The following is a 23860-nucleotide window of genomic DNA, read 5'->3' as shown; positions in this document are numbered from 1 at the left end:
AAATTATGAGTTATTTACACAATGAACTTATTTTTTCACATGTGTGAGTAGGATAACAATTTTAGGCTTTCATTTCCTACTGAATGCAAGGGGTTGTAAGGTATAGAATTTTTCTGTCAGCCAGTCTCAAAGCTCCAGGTTAATGGATTCAGTGAGATGAAAAATTCAGTGGAAAAAAAAATCAACATTGTTTTACTCTACTATAGAGCACATTGTTCATTAGTCTGCAGCTAGAGAAGAGCCAGCCTGCCTTGAGAACCCCAACTCTAATGTTTTCCAATAGGTATCAATAGTTAGGGTGATCAGGGGTGAGTTTCAATCAATAAAAAGAGTTGAGCTGTCAATGAAATGAAAGATCTCTCTGGTGTTTTGAGAGGGGGGAACCAATCCCTGTTGGGGTTTTAAGGAGGCCTGGAAGTTAGGGTTTATGTTTCTTATCAGGAGTCTCTTTAAGTTTATGCTATCATCTCTTGGCTGTTGGAAACTGTGATTGATTGTCTCTGTCTTCTATAGCTTGGAATTGCAATTGGATTCTTGGTCCCTCCTGTTTTGGTACCCAACATCGAAGACCGGGACAAGCTTGCCTACCACATCAGCATCATGTTTTACATAATAGCAGGCGTGGCTACTCTGCTTTTCATCCTTGTCATCATCGGTAAGGTCATTGGTAGAATGATGGGGGGCCATGAGGCAGGGAGGTTCTGCTGACTTGGGTGGGGACCTTGTGAACATGACCTTAGAATACCACGGACATTTACAGAAAGTAGATGCCAGGCTGCTAGTCGAGGTCTTCAAATGTCTTAGCCAATAGAGTGCTAGCTGATCTTGTGTACTTTGTTAGCTGCTCAGTAAGGATTTAATTGTAATCAACCGGTTCCCCAATAAAACCTCACCAGAATTAACGGGCAGACTGTTGATCCCTGTGATGAAACCCCACTGAGTGCTTACGATATATATCCAGGCACTGTGCTAAGCATGCCTGATCTCCTTGAATCTTGAGGGAAATTCCCATCATCAATCCCATCAACCCCTCTTTCCAACAAAGAGGAAAATGAGACTTAAGGGGAGTTAAGTAAATTATTCAAGATTAGATGGGTAGTAAGTGGCAGAGATCGTCTAATCCTGTGTAACTCCATACTCTAAATTTCTGGAACAAAACTAAAACAGAAATGACCCACAAACACTAATATTCTTGTAGATTCATCTGAGTATACGTGGGGACCACATTTTTTGAGGCTTTTTGTTTTTTAAACCATAAGAGGAATACATGTTGGTAATGGAACAATCTGGACAATATGAAAAAGCATAAAGAAAAGAATAGCCAGGGTGCCTGGCTGGCTCAATTGGTAGAGCATGCGACTCTTGATTGAGCTCAGGGTCGTGAGTTCGAGCCCCATGTTGGCGGTAGAGGTTACTTCAATAAATAAATAAAATAAATAATTAAAATAAAAAGAAATAACCATTAACTTAGACTGTACCAGTTAATCCCCACCACCAACCTCAGACAACCACTATTAATTTTATGTGCATGTACATTTGATCGTTGAGATATTGGTTAATATATTTATATATTCTCTTCTATCATCTGAATGTGTTGTGATAAATTCAGAAATAGCATAGTAGAGGCTTTTTAATTTTCAGTTAGTCATTCGCCTTTGAAGGTTAACCAGCTTTCTTCCTAACATTCCATCTCACGTGGTAAAGGTCTCATTCTTCCCTGCCATCCCCACCTCCTGTTTTATGATCGTGCACCCCGTTCCACTGTTCTCACTGAGTCACTCTCTCCCCCTGGGCTCCAAGATGAGAAAGTCTGATGGCTTTTCGAAGCTGGCAGGATATGTTGGGTGGAGGACTTGCTGATTCTGGGAAGGGGAGAAGCTACGGGAGTGTGGATGGCAGCAGGAAAGAACAGTCCACCCAGGGTCCCTCTTACTCAACCAGACCTTAAGTTTCAGCTTGTAACGTGCCCAGCTTCAAATGCCTGTGCTCATAGCGGATGAGCGCGTGGTTCTTTGCTTTTGAAATCCTGAAGGTAAGACATTTCTACGTTTTGACATTTTATTATCAAGCCAGAGAGTGGCTAATTGAGTAAAGAACTGAAAAATCTGATCTGAATTCTGGTTTGTAGTTTCTCCAGGCCCTTGGAGAAATGGAATAGAGATAGCCTCTTGACTTGCTTTCTTTCTCCTCATGCAAAGGGAGGTGAATGGACAAGACAGTGGATGAATGGTTTCCAACACCAGGAAGTAATCCAGGAGTATTTCTGGAGAAGGAAGAAGCAGGGCTCTGAAGTTAGGGCTCTGAAGGTTTTCTGCGGCGGAGGGGGTGGTTGATCTTCGAGAGTAAACCTCACGTCCAGAGCTTCCTCTAACTAGAGACAGTCTACTGACCTTTCAGGAGCGTTCTCATGGCATGTGGAGAAGCTACATGGAGCTTGCCTGGACCCAACTTGGGGTGGGGAAGCAATTTAACCAAACAAATGGTTACACTTGTTTGCCCCCAGAACCTGAACAGCGATCAGTGCCATCAAATGGATTGTACCAGCTGTGCTGGAAATCAAATACAAAATGAATGGTTTTCGTGCTATCTCTCCCCAGTCCTTCCTACCCCTCCTGCAGGGGTATGTGTTAATTCTCTTGTCTCTTCACGAGGCAGACATTAGAGTCAGAATTTGACAAACTAGGAATTGACTTGAGGTTTTTTCCAACAGAAGATCTTTCCACTTATTCAGGGAATATTCCTTGGCCGCCATGTGCCAGGCTCTCTGCTAAGCAGGGGCGACACAGTTCCTTCCCCCTTGGGAGGAGCTCTGGTGCTAAGCCATTCACTGGGCTCACTAACCCCAAACTTTCTCACTTTCTCTCTCTCCATGTGTTACTACTATGTTATTTTCAGTGTGCTGTGATATGTTATTTGCTGATTGATTATGGGACTCCTTGACCCTCGAACGCTGCCTGGGAGGCCCAGGGAGTGCAGCCATCTGGAGGCCATGAAGAAAAAGCCACAGGTGGTGAGAAACAGCTTCAGGAAAGAGGGACTGATGGATTTAATTGAAGAATTAATATTTCCTTTTTGAGTCTTTTTTTTTAAAGATTTTATTTATTTATTTGACAGACAGTGAGAGAGAGCGTGAGAGAGGAGAAGGTCAGAGGAAGAAGCAGACTCCCCATGGAGCAGAGAGCCCGATGCAGGACTCGATCCCAAGACTCTGGGATCATGACCCGAGCCGAAGGCAGTCGCTTAACTAACTGAGCCACCCAGGCGCCCTCCTTTTTGAGTCTTAACCTTTTCTCTTGTCCGTGTGTTAGCTCTGCAGGGGTGGGGCCATGGGGATTTGCAGTGATATCTCTGTTTCTTTCCTTTCAGTATTCAAGGAGAAGCCTAAACATCCCCCGAGCAGGGCACAATCTCTGAGCTATGCCTTGGCGTCCTCTGATGCATCGTACTTAAGTTCCATTGTCCGGCTCTTCAAAAACCTCAACTTTGTCCTGCTTGTCATCACCTATGGTAAGGTGCATGTGTGTCCAGGAGTGTGTTTAAATTGGTTACGTAAGACCTCATGTGTCTGTGTGTCTTACTCTTTCCAAATCCCTAGTGTGTATATAAAGCTATTGCTCAGGACCAACCCAGAAGAGTCAGTTGTGCCTCAGGGCCTTTGCATGTTCTGTGAAGTTCACTTAGAAAAGCATTCCCTCCCAAATCAAGTTGTCTTGACAAATGCCTGCTGATCCTTCAGGTCTTACCTGAGTATCACTGCTATAAAGGTGACCTTTACCTGTTTTATTACGCTGTTCCTGGTGCATCTTAACACTTACCATTTAAAAAGAAAATTCCAGGTCTCTTTTCCCCCTAGACTACGAATGTCCCAAGGGTAGGGATTTATGGCTTTTCATCTTTATAGTTCCTTAGGAGTGGCCAGCCTGGATTGGACACTCTAACAGTTATTTAGTGAATGAATGAATGAATGAATGAATGCATTCATGAGTCTTGTCACATAAACCGGTCCCCAACCAATCCTCTGTCATTTTGTAACACTGACTCTTTTTTTACCTGAATACAAGACAGTATCCCTCTTTTAGTTCCCTTTTTGGCTTTTGGAAGATACAGTTGAATATGCATTAAAATTCTTTAAAAGATTTTATTTTATTTATTTTAGAGAGGGAGAGAGAGAGAGAGAGAAAGAGAGAGAAAGTACATGAGTGGGGAGAAGAGCAGAGGGAGAGGGAGAGGGGAGAAAACTCCCTGCTGCACAGCAAGCCCAACATGGTGCTTGATCCCATGACCCCCAGATCATGACCTAAGCTGAAACTAAGAGTCAGACACAACCAGCTGAGACACCCAGGTACCCTTACTAGTTAGTTTGTTAAAAATCAAGAGTCAACAGTTGTGTAACATGCTTAGTAACCATTAGAAGAAAAGAAACAAGGTTGGTTTGACATAATTTATGCTTAGTGAAACCCCAGTTGGCTTTAACCTTGTTTTTTTTATAACAATAGCATTTGCTATGTGCCAAGACTTCCAATGTATGATTTTATTTATTTAACTCTCATCATGCCCATGTGAGGTCGGTACCATAGTTTTCCCTATTTAACAGAGGAAAAAACTTAAACTCAAGACAGGCTAAGTAACTAGCTCGAGAAGACACAGCTTTGCATTGGCAGAGGCAGAATTCAAATACAGGTTTATCTAACTCCAAAGCCTACACAATTAATGCCTATACCCCTTTTTGAATTATGCCAGAGTTTCATGTTAATTATTAGAGTGTTTATCTGCGGAGGCATGAGAGAAGAGGTAGTATCACACACAGGAGAGTGGCACGCCTATTTTTCAGGCACTCACAAAAATAAGTGATCTCTCACCTGGAAAAGTGTTGGATGAACAGATTAGTCTTCAAGGTCTCAAGTCTCCATTTCTCATTTCTCCAGCTTTTCCGTTCTGAGAATGTCTCTGCCTTCACCCACAACATGCAGACAGACTTTCCAATACTTAAGATGTCCAATTAAACAAGTTACGTGAGTTGTCCATAAGTAGGAGGCACTCAAGTGTAGATGGGACCAATCACTTAGTGGGGATATTTAGAGAATATCAGGCTATATAGATGGATAGTAAAGCCACATGACCTTTGGGATCCCTTTCAGATTTAGGATTGCATGGTTCCAAGAACTTTCACTTTTCCATGAGTTAAATATCTCAAGTGCATTGACTTTTGAACACCATAAATCTTATTGCATCTGACATTAGGGTATTTTAGGCCTACCTTGGCATTCTAGGGCAGATGAGTGCTTAATAAAGTTTTTTTTTTTTTTTATGGGTGAGAATGATGATAGTGGTGATAAGTGGGCAATGATCCCAGTGTATAGGCAGGGAAGCAAAGCAACTCTTCCCTTCAGCTCTTGCATGGCTGGTTGCTTATATGGTCTTTCATTTGGCAGTGTGGTTTTAACACTGTACTTCTGCACATTCATCTATTTGGTTAAATGATAACACAGGAAATAGGGAAGCACTTCTGGAATGGTGGAGTGAGGACCTTGGATAATCTATTTTTCCATAAAGCAACAAGTACACTGACAAACATTGTCAAAATCAAATTTCCAGAACTCTTAAACAAAGGTTTGCAACAATCCAAGGGGCATTTATTCAAGGAAAAAAAAATGACTGAATACCGGCAAGAACAGTGAGCTTTGTGTTTTAACTTGCCCTATTCCAATCCGCCTCTCCCAGTCTCTGTGGTAACCTTGACAACCAGCAGCCTAGCAGCCATGGTAGTTGTGAGAATCAGCAGCCTCACAGCCACTTGATGGGGCAAAAACAATTCTGGAGCTCCCCCCAAAACCCCATTCCTAGGTCATTATTTGATATCTGACAGTTCCCTAGAAGAGCCCCATTCAGAGGACTTGCTTTTATTTAACCTGACTCAGAGCTTGCTCTGTGGGAAAAGCACTATTTCTAGGGCATTTATTGAAAATCATCACTGTTTAGCATCATAACTGCCTAAGGTAGTAATAACCAGTTTAGGTAAACAGGAAGCTGGCCAAAAATCTTGAAACAAAAATCTAGAGAATGAGATGGTCATAGGAGCTTTGAAAAGCTCTGACATATTCTTAGGAATCTAGATAGAAGTCCACATGCATATGAGCCCTAAACTCTCACCTCTGGCTGACCTTGAGGCTCTGGGCAAGGAGGAAGTGAAGGCTAAGGCAGGGTTGACACCTGCCTGCTGGAGCATTGAAGGAGAGCCTCAGACCCCATACAGAGGAGGTCCTTGGCAAAGGTGGGGACTTACTGGTTTAAGGTGTTTAAAGAAATATCTGTCTAATCATTACCTCACCACTAAACTGGTGTAGAAGAAACCAGCAGCTGCACATGACAAAGAATACAAACTTTACAAAATTAGTCCAGGAAAGTCACCAAGCAAACAGCAACAATAGCAACAAATCCCAGGGAGGGAGGAGAATCTCATTTCCAGAGCTGACATGGTATTTAAAATGTCCAGCTTTACCAAAAGATTATGAGACATGCAAAGAAATAGGAAAGAATGACTCATACACAAGAGGAAAAAAGCACTTAATAGAAACTGTTCCTAAGGAACATATGGACATAATAAACCTATGGACATAATAAAGATTATAAATCAACAATATAAATAATGTTCAAAGAACTAAAGAAACCATGCCTAAAAAATGAAAAAAAAAAGGTGGAGAATAATGTCTTACCAAATAGAGAATATCAGTAAAGACAGGAATAAAAAAGAACCAAATAGAAATTCTGGAATTGAAAGTACACTAACTAAAATGAAAAACTCACTGGAGGGCTCAAAATCGGATATGAACTGGCAGCAGAAAGAATCATTGAACTTGAAGATAGATCACATAAAATTATCCTGTCTGAGGAACAGAAAAAATAAAGAAGAAAAATGAGCAGAGCCCTAAGACCTGTGGGAAACCATCATGCAAACCAACATACGCATAATGGGAGTCCTAGAAGGTGAGGAGAGAAAGGGTGAAAGTAAATTGTCATTTAAATTGGGATACTGCTACCCAGAAAAACAATTTGCTTCTGAGTCTCTAGGAGCATTTGACTCCATTGCAGAGATAGAATTTATTAATTTTTTTTTTCTGTCAAAGACCTGGGGTTATTCCAGTGAGAGAGAGTTAAACTAATCTGGATGTTTGCATATATTTAATTATAGTTAGAAAACTGCAAGCCTTTTTCCATGATAGAAAATTGGACTTGGTGACTAAACTTTGTACCAACAAGGATACGATTATTAGGCTTAATAACAGATTTGGATAGAATTTTATTGAGCTATTAATGTATGTCAGGCCCTCTGTTAAGTGCTTTACATAGATTATCACATTTAATCTTCAGAACAATCCCATGACATCGGTTCTCAACTCCATTCCATTTTATATATGAAGACGCTGAGGCTCCGTTTAGTTCCTTGCCCACAACTGGACAGCTAGCAAGCAACAGAGCTTGGATTTAAACTTCTGTCTGACTGATGCCGAAGCCTATCTTCCTCACCACCATGCCATTTTTGTGTCCTTATGGAGAAAGGAACATCTAGAGACAAAGCCAGAGCTCTTTTAGCCCCACTTGTCTCAGTGGTCCTTGGGTTTACTTAGGGGAGGTATTTCCTTCTTCAGGTTCAATCCTCTAAACTAGCTGCCTAGGAGTTGCCTTCTCCTAAGATGCAGATCAGTTCTGGGGTTTTCAAAGCAGGATCAACTTATATTGACCAGCCATCTTTGGGATTTGGAAACGATGGGGTCTTGACTTTAGCGTCTTTCTAAGGCTTAGAGGTCATGTAAAGGCAGTGTTTGGGACTCAGTCCACCTAAGAATCACTGCTCTCCTACAAATGGAATCTTTGCTCCAAATTACAAACAAAACAAAACCCTCTATAAATTCACCTAGGTGGTTTGAAGCTCTCCCGAGTGTCCCACCACTCATCCTGTAGTTTCAGGTTGGGCTTTGAAAAATGAAATGGTTCATACTTTTTATATTGTACGTATGATGTTCATATTTTCCTCTGCATTACATGCACTTAAGAGCATGTGGCTTGAATCAAGCTGATGACAGCATTTCATGGGCACATTTGCTGGATGTGGGTGAACATGTCTTGGAGTAAGAGCCTTGAATGCTGGAGTGGTGAATTCAGAGTTGGCACGTAAGGAACAAGGAGTCTGGGTTTTAATGTCTGCTCTGCCAAATTACTGAATGTACCTCCTTTACCCATCCTGTGCCTATGAAATAAAAATCTCTGAAAATAAGAATCAAATTTGGTTCCCACTGGAGTGCTCTGAATGGCGATGAAAGCTTCTAACGCAGTCGCAGAGAGATACTGCGTGAATGCCCATTGCTGTTGTGTTGGCGAACTTGATTTCCCACGTTCTTTCATTGGTCTGAACTGCATTTCACCAGATAGGGAGTAGCTCCCATGTTGCTGGTGGGATGTCCAGTACTGTCTTTCTCATGGCTTTCCAAGTCTTCCCCAAGCTGCTGAGTCTGCTACCCAGAGTAGAGCCTGGTGAGGGCTTTGGAGGAATTTCAGGGGGCTTTTTCTTGTAGGCCTCTGGTCATACCGTTAGAGATAGGTTTGAGAGATATAATAAAGACTCTCCAACTAAATTGAATGTCAGTAAACAGCACATTCTTTTCAGCATAAACATGTCCCATGGAGTATTGGGGACATATTTATGCTGAAAAAGTATTACCTGGGGACGCCTGGGTGGCTCAGTTGGTTAAGCAGCTGCCTTCGGCTCGGGTCATGATCCCAGCGTCCTGGGATTGAGTCCCGCATCAGGCTCCTTGCTCTGCGGGGAGCCTGCTTCTCCCTCTGCCTCTGCCTGCCATTCTGTCTGCCTGTGCTCGCTCTCTCTCCCTCTCTCTGACAAATAAATAAAATCTTAAAAAAAAAAAAGTATTACCTGAAATTCAAATTATAACTGGATAGGTTGTTTTTGTTTTTTTTTTTCCTAAATCTGGCAGCCCAGCTTAGAGAGGAGGGGGCCGAGATGGGTTTTGTGTTTGATATTGCTGAAATCACAGGAATAAAAAAACTGCCTTTTCCTCTAGTAAAATATACCCCCCATCCCCTTCTCCAGGTTTGGCAATGCAGGAAGACCCAGGGCTGGAACCATATTCTCTATAGGTATGCCAGAGTCTGGGGGCCCAGTGGGTCTTAGGATTTGTATAAGCAGAGTTGGGCAGTGGTGTGGCATCAGAGAATAACCTTTCCTTGGCTACCTTCTCCTTGAGTCCCTAGGCCCTGCTTTCACATGGCCCCCTCTTCTGTCCTATCATCAATGGCACAACAATTGCCACATTGAAAAAAATCACTGAAAAGGCTTCTCTTCTAAAGAATGTCCTCAAAGGGAACACTTTTCCATGTTGTCCCCCAGCCTTGCCTTCAGCTACCCTTCTGAATAATCTTCCAGTGCTGGACATCCAAACTCACATCCAAACACGGGAAGATTATCACCTTCCCTTGGGGCTTTCAAGGGCTTTACTACTGCCCACAACCCTATGGGTTTCGGGAGGGTGATTGCGCTTCCTCTCAGATCCTGCTTGAGAGTAGGCATAATATCCTTCTTGTGATTCCCTGCAGCTTTGCTGAGGTGAGGCTGGACCTTTAAAACGAGGGTTTACTACAAGTCCAGGAAGGAGCCAAGGGAAAGGAACACAGAGTATCCAGAACCCAGAGATAGAATCTGGGATCAGTGTTTCCCAAGCTTGCCTGATGACAGAATCGCCTGGGGTGCTTGGCTGAGTGTGTGCCTGAATTTCCCTGCCTTTCTTCTAGAAATTCAGTTTCAGAAAGTCTGGGTGAGGGCCTGGGAATCTGCTCTTAAAAGGCATTCCAGGTGATTCTGGTTTGCAGCAGCATTGAGCAGCTCTAACGTAGGGTCATTCTCATGGTCTTGAAAACCCTTCTCATACCATTTGCCGCCATGTTAACCTGGGAGCCTGGGCCTAGTCTTGGATCTTCCAGATTCCCAAGGTCATTTATTTATGAACTCTACTGAGTCTAAGAAATGGCTAGGGTTGTTGTTGTTGTTGTTAAGTGGGCTCTATACCCAGCATGGAGCCCAGTGCATGGCTTGAACTCAAGACCCTCAGATCAAGACCTGAGCTGAGATCAAGTCAGACACTTCATCGACTTAGCTACCCAGGCACCCCTGTTGTTATTATTATTATTATTATTATTTTAGATTTTACTTATTTATTTAATTTTTTAAAATATTTTATTTATTTATTTGATAGAGAGATCACAAGCAGGCAGAGAGGGAGGGGGGAAGCAGGCTCCCTGCTGAGCAGAGAGCCCGATGCAGGACTCGATCCCAGGACCCTGGGATCAGGACTTGAGCTGAAGGCAGAGGCTTAACCCACTGAGCCACCCAGGTGCCCCTTGCTTATTTATTTAAGATAGAGACAGAGAGAGAGTATGTGAGTGAGCAATGGGGGAGGGGTGAGAGGGGGAGGGACAGGGGCAAGGGGACTTCCCACTGAGCACGGAGCCCAACACAGGGCTCGATCTCGTGACCCAGAGATAGTGACCTGAGCCAGAATCATGATTCTGATGCTCAACTGACTGAGCCACCCAGGTGCCTGTTGTTATTTTTAAATTACAGATTCCTAGCTCTATTTCAGGAAAATCAGATTTAGTAGATCCAGGGTGGGGCCCAGGAATCTGCATTTTAAAACTCTTTTGCACTTAACTTTGTGTCTCATTTCTCTGGGAACCTGATAAAGGGAGTAAGTGAACTGCATTTAGGCAACATCGCATATGATAAAAATGACCTCAGTTTTAAAAATGACTGTCTGGATTGGGGGACCTTTTCATATCTGCTAGGAGGCCATTCTTTGTGCTTCTCTGAGTGTGCTGACTCTTTTCACTGGCCTGTCCTCTCTGGGGCCCTGAAGCTATGCCTCTGGAGATGCCACCAGCAATAGTGGCTCCTGCGAGGTGTTAAACCAGGGTGGCTGCCATGCCCACATTTCCCTGCACCTGTGCTATCACTGTGAGGCCAAAGAGGATGGGTTCTGGATGGCTCCATGGTCTAGGCTTCATGGAAGAGGAACCCCTGAGGCTGCCCTGCTCGTGAGCTGTGTCCTGTTACTTAGAGTCTTCCAGGGCATCTAATGTCAAGTGTACCAGTGATGGTCTTGTGAGCCTCAAAATTAGTTAAAATTAAGACCCCTGGTGAGCATTAAAAAGTGACTTTCTGTATTTGTTTTAAAACTGGGTGCATTTTCCTCATCTATAAAATGGGGATGATAATATTAGCTACCTTGCTATAAGGATTGTAAGATACCTAAATGGTATCTAGTACATAAAAATGTGCTACTGCCACCTTCCTCCCCACCTGCTTCCCCACTCTCCTCCTCACCCTCCTCCTCTCCATCCTCCTCCTCACCATTATCTTCCTCACTACCATCATCATCATTATCTTCATCGCCATTGGGTCAGTTTCAGTCTCATCAAAGCTACTATAGCTTTGCACAAATGGCCTCGTGGATTCTTACGGTATATTCTAGGTGTTCCTTTTATCCGTTGGATGAATTGATGAGTTAGGAGAGTCAGCTCAGTGCTCTTTAGGGTGCTTTCTGGTTTCAAATATGAGATTTTGTGTGACATTGGGCCAAAAAGAAAGCTGAAGGAAAAATGGGGACAGAAAAGAGAGAAATGACCCACAGAAGGAGTGATGTCAAGGGTCAGAGGCCTGGAGCAGTCTGGGGCGGGGACAGGTCATCAGGAGGAGATGGAAGGTGTCCAGTGGTTCTGCTGACCCTGTAGGTCAATAGGTCAATGCTTGAGAGGAATGTAGATGGTTCTGACCTGGGAGTAATGTTTCTAGCGCCTGTGTTTCCAGGGCAGGGTTAAAGGGATCCGCAGGCAGTGGTGTGGGCTAAGAAATGGTTAAAATAGTTACTTTGGGTTGTTTTGGAGTCTTGAGTAGCCTCCTACTTTCTGGGGACACCACTCATAATGGCAGTGAAGCTGAGGACTTCTGACCTCCCTACCTGCCAGGGGGAGACGTTAGCAGTGGTCCAGCAGAGGCTGCCCCTAATGCTGTGTGTCTCCCTCCTTCTTTCAGGTCTCAATGCTGGTGCTTTTTATGCCTTGTCCACACTGCTGAATCGCATGGTGATCTTGCACTACCCGGTAAGGTAGTCCCCTGAGCACGCTGAAGAGAGCTCTCAAGCTCTGTCCATCCCGGCAGGAGCTGGGGCAGTGGTTAACTCTAGTACCCCTAGCACCCTGCCCTCGCCATTCCAGACAGTGTCGTATGGTGCTGTGCTTACGGGATTTGGAGGGAGACGGCCCTGGTTCTCAGCCCCAGCTCTGGTGGCTCTAAATTGTGTGGCAGGCTGGTTAGCCTCTCTGAACTCTCATTCTCCTTTCTGCAAAAGAAACACAATTACTTATTGAAAGATTATTTTTTAGCATTAGAAACTAATACTATGTATGTGTGCCCATATGTATATATTCATATGTTCTATGTATGTAAAGTACATGGCATGGCGACAAGCTGTACAGTAGGTAAACCTACAGACATACAGATCATGTATGAAAGATTTAATTTGTAAAATAGGGGCAGAGTTTAATTTTGAACTCTTGGTTGCCCAACTGAAAGCATTTCTCCTTCTTTTTTTTTTTTTTAAGATTTTATTTATTTGTCAAAGAGAGAAGAGGAAGAGTGCACATGAGCAGGGAGAGGGGCAGAGGCAGAGAGAGAAGCAGGCTCCCCGCTGAGCAAGGAGCCAGACTATGGGACTCGATCCCAGGACCTTGGAAACACGCTCTGAGCCAAAGGCAGACACTTAACTGACTGAGCCACCCAGGCATCCCTGAAAGCATTTCTTAAATGTTTGTGGAACCAGCAAGGGCTGGATCCTAGGAGTGGGATAGTGTGTGTCCTGGAGTCCGGAATCCTAGGTCCAACCCCCTTTTGAAAGGAGAGGGGTCTCGGGGCACCTGGGTGGCTCAGTGGGTTAAGCCTCTGCCTTCGGGTCAGGTCATGATCTCAGGGTCCTGGGATCAAGCCCCTCATCAGGCTCTCTGCTCAGCAGGGAGCCTGCTTCCCCCTCTCTCTCTGCTTACTTGTGATCTCTCTCTGTCAAATAAATAAATAAAATCTTTAAAAAAAGGACAGGGGTTTCACACTTGCAGAGCTGGTAGGCCACTGTGGCTAACGTGTTCCCATTTTGGAGTTTGACAGGTCTGAGTTCAGATCCTAGCTCTGTTCTTAATAAATGCCTCATGACCTTCCCGCTAGCAGGTTCATCTCACTGTGCCTTGCTTTTTTTTTTTTTTTTCCATCTATAAAGCACAGACTATTGATTTCTAACCTCACAGTGGGGAATTTTGAGAAGCAAACGAGATTATATAACTGTCATATTCCTATTCTTTTTGGCACTAATAGTTCAAAAATTAAAAGAAAAACAACTAAGCACAGAATATTTGGATATATGTATTTCAGTCTCCCTGTTTGTGAAATGGGGATAATGACAAATAAGATAAAAGGGCTGCCGTAAAGATTAAATTTAAAAAGATCTACTTCAGAGTGGCTCTGGGACAGTTCGGTCACCTTGTCCTGGTACGTTCAGAGAATCAGCTCAAATGGAGCCTGAGTTACTTGCCTTTCTTTCCCCTGTCACCTCCTGCTGACTGTGCTCTGTCTGGTGTCTTGTCCCATGCCTGGGTGATCACGGGGGCTGTGGTTTTCCCAGGGGGAAGAAGTGAATGCTGGAAGAATCGGCCTGACCATCGTCATTGCAGGAATGCTTGGGGCAGTGATCTCAGGCATCTGGCTGGATAGGTCCAAAACCTACAAGTAAGTGTCCTCCTCTTGGACTGACAGTTGGGGACCCTTGTTTTGAAATGACACATCCCTCAGCAATTTGGCTCCAGAGGGTTGGGTGTGAGAGCTGGGGGTCTCAGTGGTCGAGCGGTTCACATTTATCTTCTCTAAGCCTCAGTTTCTCCATTTATTAAATGAGGGAAATAGTACCCATTCCATGGGGGATCTGATAAGATCAGAGACGGAGGACATGAGGCCTAGCCCAGTACTCTTTCCCCATCCTCCCATGTAGTTTGCGAAAGGGGCAGATGAGGGAGAAATGAAAACAAAGGTAGAAAAATGCCAGCAGTTGCAAAGTTAATGGAAATCCCAAAGAATGGCGATGAGGAAGTGATGCCCTGCCCTGTTCCCCTGGCTCCCAGGGGTTAAGCAAGGTGGCTGGGCTTCCTCTGGATTACATCGTATCATCTTGCTACTGCTTATACCTCCTTCGTAAATACCGTGATGGGCTTGGGGCCTGAATGCCCAGTGTGTTTCCAGGAGCCCCGAGCAGCCTTTCTAAGATTTTAGTGTATGCCAGGCTCATCCAGGATGCTTATTAAAAATAGATTCCTGGGCCCCATCCTCATGGCTGCCAGGTCAGTGGGGGAAACCGCCTTTGTAAAAAGCAGCCCACCCAGTGCCTCAAGCCAATAGCCAGGCTTAGAGGAAAGGCTCTGGAGAATGGAGACCTGACACCCTTCCCTTCTTGTTGCTCCTTTCCAGTGCTGTGTATACACTAGGTGCTCCATTAATGCGGGTCAGCTGGGGAGCTGCCAGGGTTGTCCTACCCTGGGGCAGGGTGGCTGCTTTGTCGAGGCCTCCAAAGCGCCCCGTGTCTGGAGGCGACAGACAGTGGCAGACCTGTTCTCTGTCACACAAACCCGCTTCTGTGAGGCTCTGGTCAGACCAGGTCTGACTCTGGCTGCCCCAGACAAAGGGCAGTTGAGGTCATCCCTGGGGATGTGGCCGCCTGGCTGAATGCGACGTGAAGCCTGGCTTGGCTTAATGACTGCTGGGGGAGCTTGGTTGCCGCCTCGTCTCTGCCATCTGTCAGTGGCTTGCTTCAGCCCGGCCCGAGGGCAGTGAGGACTGGCCACTCCCCAAAACCAGTGAACAGCAGTGTCCCTCTTCCCAGGGCTCGATCTGTAGCAGGAGAAGGAAGGGATTGGAATGGTGGTGGGGCTGGGATGTGCAGCCAGATGACTGAGAAGAACTAGAAAATACAGGGAAAGGGCTGAGGGCACACTTGAGGATGTAGACACCACTGTTTGTTAGTGTCCCTAATGTCCAGCTCCTGCCATCAGTGTGAGATCCTCTTCACCCTGTGCTATGACCCAGGCAGAGAAAGATGCTCTGTGATCGGGGCATTTTGGTGCCCCATTCTCTTCCCTCTGAGGTTCCCAGATTTGACCCATTTGACATGGTGGCTCGAAATTGGGTGGGTCACATCCCGTTATTTGAGGCTGGGACTACTTATAGTTTTTCTAAATGGGTCAGTGGTTTAAAATGAAGCTGTAGTTAAGCAAACTCAGCAAGAGGGGAGCTTGTATGGCCGGCAGAAGAAATGGGTATCCATGAAGTTGTTGTGGCGTGGGTGGGACCAGACACAGGTGCAGGGTGGAGAATGTGGAGCCCGTCTGCCCTCCACAGCTGCTGTGAAGCCCTGAGTGGGAGGGGCATCCTTTGCAGGCTCTGGCCTTGAGCGTTTCCAAAGAGGCAACCACGTAGTGTGTCTAAGTGTGTTAACGTATCAGGTCCTGTGTCCAGCAGTAGAAAGAGCAGCATAGGTTTCAGATCCCAGGGCTGGGTCCAAATCCCAGCTCTGCATTTACTCAATGGGTGACTCTGAATTAACCTAAGGGGTCTGTGCCTCAGTTTCCTCATTTGCAAAATTAGGGGTAGTCGTACGTTTCTTGTGGGGCTTTTGTCAGGCTCGAGTGAGAAAATAAATGCACGTGAAGCACTTAACAGAATTCCTGGCATCCAATAAATGCGGGGTTAGTTTGATAGAACCAAAGTATACATCTACTGGTGCCCCCACCTTGTTTCTGGTTTCAGGGGGGATGAGTGAGGGTTTTTGGCTTTCAGTGTCTGAGTGCTCATTTCGTGGGAAGGTGGGCAGGGGAATGGCGGAGCCCGCAGCCTGCCATCACTAGGGCAGGGGGAGGAACATAGGTCCGGTGGCAGGGGTGGGGCTGCGGCAGAGTCACGAGTGGGCAACGTGGGAGGAGAAATGTAGGGAGGGGCGCATGCAGGGCGAACCCCAGACGGGAAGCAGCAGACGGCTGATGGTCCTTCTGAGAGGACTGGCAAAGGGGAATGTCATGGGGAGTGGGCAAAGCTTTTGCACTTGGGCTTTGGACTCAAGCACTTAGTTCAGGGCTGGAGAATGTTCTTGCTTAGCTTCAGGCTGTCTGGAGCGGAGCAGTTCGGGTTTGACGAAAAATCTGCGCTGCCCCTGCGCTATTGGCAAGAGGAAGCTCCAGATGACAGAGAATCTAAAAACTCAGCTCACTGCCCGCCACGGCCATGGGGTCTTAGGGCAAAGCAGACCAGAAGGAGGAGGTGGCTTCTGAGCTAGTCCTGCATGCCACTGCTGCCTGACTGGAGCTGATGTTTGTTCTGTAGTTTTTTTGGTTTTTTGTTTGTTTGTTTTTTGGTGGAGGACGAGGAAAGGAGAGGGTTGTGTCCTTCTTGCTTGGGGTGCAGCGTGATATTGTTGAGAGGGTTCTGTGGGAGTCAAACACACACATGTAACAAGAGGGCCTCATCCTCTCCTGGGCTTCCCCTTTGTAGCACTGGCCACAGTGTATTTAAATAACTATTTGTGTGATCATTGGTTCAGTGTCCATCAACTTTATGGACAGAATGTTCTGTGAGAACTGATGTCCCAGCACACAGCAGAGGGCTTGACACATAGCAAGTGCCCAAATGATACTTGTATAATGAATGAATGAATGAATGAATGAATGAATGGTCCTGTTATAGTCAGAAGCCAATGAGTCAACTTCTTTGTCTCTGCTTTTAGAGAGACAACCCTGGTGGTCTACATCATGACGGTAGTGGGCATGGTGGTGTACACACTGACCTTGAACCTGGGATACCTGTGGGTAGTGTTCATCACCGCTGGCACAATGGGGTAAGTCTGACCTCTGACTTGTCTAGCAGGAAAGTGGCATCCTGTGGCTCCTAGTGCTGCCAGCATCCTTGGAAGCAACACTCGTCCCTTTGTTGCCTTCTCATTGATCTCTGGAGATGTGGAAATCGTGGTCAGAGGTCTTGTTTACTTGCAACACTTCAAAAGGCTGCCTGGGGCTTCCATACTATTGGGATGGAGTCTGTCTTTCACAGAACTCAGGGAGGCTAGGAAATGTTTCGAGTCTCTTATAGCTCTGCCTGGGACAGTGGGGTGGGCAGAAAAAGTGCACAGGGCTAGGAATCAGGAAGTCAGGTCTTGGTCCCAGTTCCGCTGCTGACCTTTAGATGATAGGTGTATCACCTAACTGCCCTGAGCCTCAGTTTCCACATCTGTAAATGAAGATGAGAGTGGCCTGTCTTGTAGGGTTGTTGCAAGGAGTGAGAGAGAAATAAGTGTGAAAGTAGCCCAAAGTGTGCTACAGATGTAAGAAATTAGAGTTGGAACTTTCTGGACCTGTTGTATGAGAAAACACAGGAAACAGCACACCTTCTGTGGGGGCCTCTTCTTAGCTGCACATCCCCGTTATTTTCCTGTGGGTGCTACATGAGTATGTGTATGAGAACGGGGAAGACCGAAACAGAGATACACAGATAGTCAGTCCTTCTCAGCTGGTGAACCTCTAGAGGGAAAAAGGAGGACACTGAGATCCTCCTTCCAGGTCCCAGAGAGCAGGGAGATGCTGTTTAGTGTCCAGGGAGTTCCCACTGCCAGCACAGGGCCTGTGGACCGATGATGCAGAATTTCTCAGCTGAGGGCTGAACACCGCAGGCATCCCCATCCCTTCTCCCAATGCTGACAGTAACTGATGGTTGGGCATAGAAGAAGCAGCGGACACCCAGGGGGCTCCTGAACATGAAGCCTCCATAGGAACTTCTTCCTGACCTGCAGGGGTATCTCTTTCCTTGGTCACCAGAGGGATGGCCTGGAATATCTTGGTACTAGAAACAAAGCAGGAAAAGGAGTTCTAAGTGGGTGAGGTGGGCTCCCTATCCTCCTTGTTCTTGAAGTTCTCCACCATCTTGTTTCTATGATCTGGCCTTCAGCTTCTTCATGACGGGCTACCTCCCGCTGGGATTTGAGTTTGCTGTGGAGTTGACATACCCAGAATCGGAAGGCATATCGTCTGGCCTCCTGAATGTATCTGCCCAGGTAGGACTCTTATTTGGTGGTGGCCCCAAAACAGTGGCTCTTTTTTCCCTACTTGACTGGGCTGCCGCTGGCATTGTATCATGACAGCTCGGTGCTCCCATGGGCTGGTTGGCCAGGCCCTTGTTTCCAGTCTTCTTTGTGCCTTTCCAGGTGTTCGGGATCATCTTCACCATCTCCCAGGGCCAAATTATTGACAACTACGGAACCATGCCTGGGAACATCTTTCTCTGTGTGTTCCTCACCCTTGGAGCAGCCCTCACTGGTGAGTTGGGGCCTTAAGACAAGATGGTGCTTAGGCCGCTCCTGAGCTTAGGCTGTTGATGATTTGAGACCTCAGTGTTTTGATTGATCATCCAGATTGTGGGTACACTTGCAGAGGGGCAGAGGGGAAGGCTTATTAAGAAATGTGTTTGGGGGGCAGTAGCATGTGTTGGTGGAATGAGCCTAGAATTTGGTGCCAAAAGACCCTTGTTTGCATCCAAGACCATGACACTGACCTCCATAGCTTTTTGACCTTGGACAAGTGGACCAACTTCTAGAAGGCTCACTTTCTTAAACTATAAAATGGGAGTTGTTGTAAGGACTAGCGCAACATGTGCAAACTCCCTGGCAAATATCACGGGTATATAAATGAAGGCCTAGGTCATCATTGGCTTCTGCCTGTCAGGCATATCGGTGATCCCCAGGCTCTGTCAAGTTGGTGGGGGGAACTCCATCTCCCTGGGATATCTATAGGTCTGAGATACCTGTGACCCTTCGGAAAGTGAGGACTCCCTCTCGGGTGAACTTCATCATTGGTCTGTTGTTAATTCTGTGTTTTGGTGTTTCTCAATCTCTTGACCTCAGCGTTCATTAAGGCAGATCTCCGGAGGCAGAAAGCAAACAAAGAAACTCCTGAGAATGTGAGTATGTGGAAGCTTGCTGGGCTGAGAGCGGGGTCCCAGGTTTTGTTTGAGGCTGTGGCAGCATGGGTGAGCCCGGGGGGCTCCCATTGTGGGAGGCTCCCACTCTGGAGGCCATGAGATCAGCTCAACTCACATAAACATGGCACCCAAGAGCTTCCTGGGTGAGTGTTTGGCCTGGCTGTTGTGCTGCTGTTTCCTGGCCTCTTCTGCTTTCTTCCCTTCTTCTGGCCTCCCTGCTGTGGTCCCCAGAGTATGTCACTGTTGTCACAGTCTGCTGAGCAGCAACCCCTCCTTGGATCCTGAGACAAGTCCCGAGACCCCGGCTCCACTGTTTTCGCCCAGGGTTCAGTGGCTGGAGAGGAAAGGTGGGAGCCTACCTTGAATGTGGTGGTGGTGGCCCCAAGTCAGTGGTTCTCCTTGCATGTTCCAGCCCCTTAGACAGTGCAGTAGAGCTAGAGGGGCTGGTGCCAGTGCATTTCCAACAGGGCTCACAAAGGGCAAGTCAGGGAGTAGGCAATGATGGTGGTAGATGGGGGAGGACCAGGAGTATGATTTAGAACACAAGAGGGTATCCCACCTGCTTTAATCAGCTAGGGACTATTTCAACCAAAATGTTGGGTTGAATCAAATCAGCCAGGATGAAAACAATTTCAAATGTGAGGAGGAAAAGTGGGATATTAAAAACAAACAAACCACCCAAAACCCATTACAGAGGTAATACATGTTCTTTGTAGGAAAATTTAAAAAATACAGAAAGGTATACAAAATTTAAAATCATCTGTAATATTATCACCTAGAGATGAAATGCTGGTTTTTTTTTGCAATACTTACATGTCTATATCTACATATAATATGTATGTATATCTATATCTATATTTGTTGTATATATGGATATGTAAATTTTTTTAAACAAAGATGGAATCTTCTGCTTTTTTACTTGTGAACACCTTATCAGGTCATTATAACATGCTTCTCATTTCTACACAGTGTTTTAATGAGTGCATATGGATAAACCATGATTTAACAGTCTTGCTGTCTGTGGACATTAAGGTTGTTCTCAATCATTGTTATAAACAATATCATGACTAAAGTCCTGGAAGCTGAACCTTTGTGCATGTTCCCAAGCACACTATTTCCTTGAGAAATGGATCAGTGCTCATGCACATTTTTAAGATCTTGGTACATATTGCTGAACTGTTGTCGAAAAAGGTCCTATCAACACTATCAGAGTATATTGCTCTAGAAGTGTAGGAGTGCCAACACGGAGGCCTTATCATTTTGGAAAAGCTTGCCAGTTGGTGAGGCAAAAATGGTATCCGAAAGAGTATATTTAGTATTGTAAGGACATATGTGGGCAGATGGATGACAAGCTTTCATTGATTATTTGTCTTCTGATATCACACTCTGGAGTTGGTGGGCCAGTGGGTAGCATGTGGAGGGCAGAGCCTAGCGCAGGAAACTCAGTGGGGAGGCAGGGAAGGCCTTGGAGCCGAAATGCTGCTCTCTAGACTGGCGCGAGGACCCTGGCATTACCTCCATGAGGATGGGCTTTCACCTGGCCCCACTACAAGGAGGCATCAGGGTTTGAAATATAGAGTGAGCCTGGGAACAAGATGCCCTATAATAAAACAGGAGAGATTTCTTGTGAGAAGGTTTCAATTTGGAATGTGACATCTTGTGTCAGGGGATAGGAGGTTTTGCTGTTTACTTTGTAATCTGTGTTTGCGTTGGCAGATGTAGGCAAACAGGAAGAAAGAAAAGGTCACCTATAACCCTAATACCTGGAGATTAACATTGCGGCCCATCATTCAGGGTTGTTTTGTGGGAGTCTTCGGGAGCAGATTGGGGTCCTAGCCTGCTTTTTGCTTAACAGTAGTTTGGCAAACTTTCCGTATCTGCGTAGATATATTTCCATTTCCTCTTGTTTAATATTTAGGTTATTGCGATATTTCACCATTCTCGCAGCCGTATCTTGGTGCACAGGGACCGGGTTTGTTAGTCAAGGTTGGAGCTGTTGGCTTGGTCATCTTCTGTATGGAGTATAGGAAATAGCACTGAGTAGGAGTAAGGAGACAAATCCGGGGACGGTACTCCAAAGTCTGTGTCCCTGGATAACTCACCATGTGCCTTTGAACCTCCCTTACACCTGGGGAAGACTATTGTTCAGGGAAGGTCAGAATCATGGTGTGCTGACACCCTGGGAAGGCAGGGCTGTCACAGAGCCTCCCCCCTCTGGATCCCACCATTATGCACGCCATGGCAGTCCGCATAAGAGAGACCCGGCCACCGGCACACAAATTCATGATCAGTGCCAGCTGAAGACAGGGCACCCAACATTTGTGGCCAGAGCTGCTCTTTCTAATCAGTGAGATACACAGTTTTGGTTAAAAGAAAGAAAGAAAGAAAGAAAGAGAGAGAGAGAGAGAGAGAAAGAAAGAAAGAAAGAAAAAGAGAAAGAAAGAAAAGAAAAGAAAAGAAAAGGAAAGAAAAGAAAAAAGAAAAAGTACGAACGAACGTCTAGCTTGGGGCTAATGGCTATTTGAGATGATGAGAATCTTGGTTTGGGTTTCCGTTTTTCTTCCAGTTGGTAGTTCTCCTCTAGAGACAGCGGCTGTACTTCTGCCCCCACTAATCTCTGTTTCTGGTTGTGATTTCAAAGTGCTGGCTTTGGAGGGGGCAGGCATGCGTGGGCGTGCACGTGTGCGTGAGCGAGAGGCGAGAGGCTGCTTGATTGACGTAAGCAGGCGGCTGGTGGCCTGAGTGGAAGCTACTCATGGCTGAGGCTGAGCTGCTGGCAAGGAACCGGCAAGAGAATGAGTAGGTTGGGTTTCTACAGCTGTTGTCCCAGCTGCGGACTAGGCCTGAGACAGTCCCTGGGGGAGAAGCACCATGTGTCCAGTTGGCACTGGGCCTGTAGATGTCCCTTGAGCTCTCGAGTGGTGATGGTGCAGTGCTGTGCCCGTGCCAGGGCTTTCCCGCCGACGGATGAGTGCTTGAGGTAAGAAGCAGGGCACAACATACACCTAGGGACCCCAGAGGATCATTTCCAGGCCATACTTAATTCCAGACCCACCTGAACAAGTGTGAGCCACAGGACTCTGCTAATCCTGGGCCATCTTTCCCCAACAAAGTCAAAGCCAGACTGATCCAAAGTCTTCTTCTCTAGGTATAAGGTATATATACATAATTTTAGCCACTGAGTTTATATCCTGCCTTTACAAAAATTCTCTCTTGCCTCCATTCCCTGCACACTATAATAACATTCCTCATGCTGGCGGCCGCCTCCAAAGGAAGGTAGTCAGAATTTCTGTGGGGGTTGTAGAGCTGACACTTTGGAGAACTACTCAGTGGTCAGTCCAGGTGAGTTTTAGTCAGTCAGAATGGGGAGGGAGGGTGGGCTCTGCTTCTCTCGCAGGCCCCAGAGGGAGCCTGAACCATGGTACCCGGAGCGGGACCATTTGTGGTGGCCGTGGTGTCACAGAGAGCTGGCCTTTCTGGCTTTTCTTTGATGACACAGTGAGGGTGTGTGTGTGTGTTTAGAGAGCACACTGACAGAGGCTGGGTGCTGCTTTTCTACTTCCCTTTGTTTGCTCCTGGGGCTGCTGAGGGGCCTCTGGCTCTTGGTTTTCCCACTGATGACATCCCTGACAGGCCGCTGTTGCAGCCAAGGGTGCAGTCCTTTTCCTCTTCACCCAAAGGGCTGCCTCCTTCTTGTGCCTTGCAGAAGCTCCCGGAGGAGGAGGAGGAGGAGGAGGAGGAGGAGAGTAACACCAGCAAAGCGCCCACCACTATGTCTGAGGAGCAGCTCTGAGAGGAAAAGGTGGTGGCGACTCAGGGAACCAGACAGCACTCCCCACCTCTTCCATCAGCACCTACCGCCGACACATAGGCCTTTGCCGCAGCAGCTTTTGGCGGGAACCGGCTGGAATACTGGGGGCTTGGACGGCAGGACCTCTGCCATCTGGAACCCACTCAAGAGCTTGCATGGTCTAGCTGGGGAAGATGGCACCTTCTACTGGGTGCCCGCTCCATCCCCGCCCCCCTCGCAGGCTGTGGGAGCTGGTGCTGGGAGAGACTGCTGGAGAGCCGTGGTGCCTCGTCTTCCCCCTTCCCCTCCAGCCCGCCAGGAGAGGGCCTGCAAAATTATCACGGAAAGAAAGCTTATTCAGGATATTAACTTTTTTTTTAGAATCATAAGACCCTTAGAAGCCCAGTTCTAAGGAGAGGCGGCTGCTCCAGAGAGGGGGTAATTTTGGGGTCATCACATTGTGGCTAATGTTCTGTGGGAGAGAAAGCACCATCAGAAAAACATCAGAATGAACCCATCAGGACTCGGCCTAGCTTCTCCTGCCCTAAGGCTGGGGTCTGTTTCCAGACCCTCTCCTAAGAGCTGATCAAACCCAACATCAATAAACTTGACAGAAACTTTGCTGTGGCCGTGAAGGAGAAGCCTGTCTGGGAGGGTGACCTGCCTAGCAGCGTGAGGCCGCTTGTGAAAGTCCAGCCTTTGGGAACTGTGGTAGCTAGATTTGGGGACAGGATGGTTCTTTTCTACAAGATCTGTGCCCAGGGACTTCTTTGTGTGTGTGTTGTCGTCACCGCTGATGCCTTGAGAAACTGTCATCAGCCTTAGTGCTTCCTTTCTCTGAAGGGAGGGAAACCCCAGCCACCTTCCTGTAATCTTTCCTGAAAACTTTGTTTCATTCCACCCTGAGAAATCCACAGCTTCTGAGAGAGGAGAGGAAAGGGGCAGAAGGA

The 23860-nt window shown here is 46.4% G+C and overlaps 1 protein-coding gene across 1 annotated transcript; it reads left to right on the top strand.

Moving 5' to 3' along the window:
- Window positions 1–519: 519 nt before the first annotated feature.
- Window positions 520–23008, top strand: LOC116862659 (feline leukemia virus subgroup C receptor-related protein 2). The gene is made up of 9 exons (XM_032850013.1): window positions 520–655; window positions 3367–3507; window positions 12101–12168; window positions 13737–13840; window positions 16878–16988; window positions 18092–18197; window positions 18348–18459; window positions 19044–19099; window positions 22827–23008. The coding sequence occupies exons 1-9, from the start codon at window positions 601–603 to the stop codon at window positions 22911–22913; spliced, it is 840 nt and encodes a 279-aa protein (XP_032705904.1). The 5' UTR covers window positions 520–600; the 3' UTR covers window positions 22914–23008.
- The last annotated feature ends 852 nt before the right edge of the window (window positions 23009–23860 follow it).

The sequence above is a fragment of the Lontra canadensis genome, unplaced genomic scaffold (genome assembly GCF_010015895.1).
Source record: "Lontra canadensis isolate GAN:19392208 unplaced genomic scaffold, GSC_riverotter_1.0 scaffold291, whole genome shotgun sequence".
NCBI classification, from domain to species: Eukaryota; Metazoa; Chordata; class Mammalia; order Carnivora; family Mustelidae; genus Lontra; species Lontra canadensis.
This window is presented reverse-complemented; position numbering and strand designations above follow the sequence as displayed.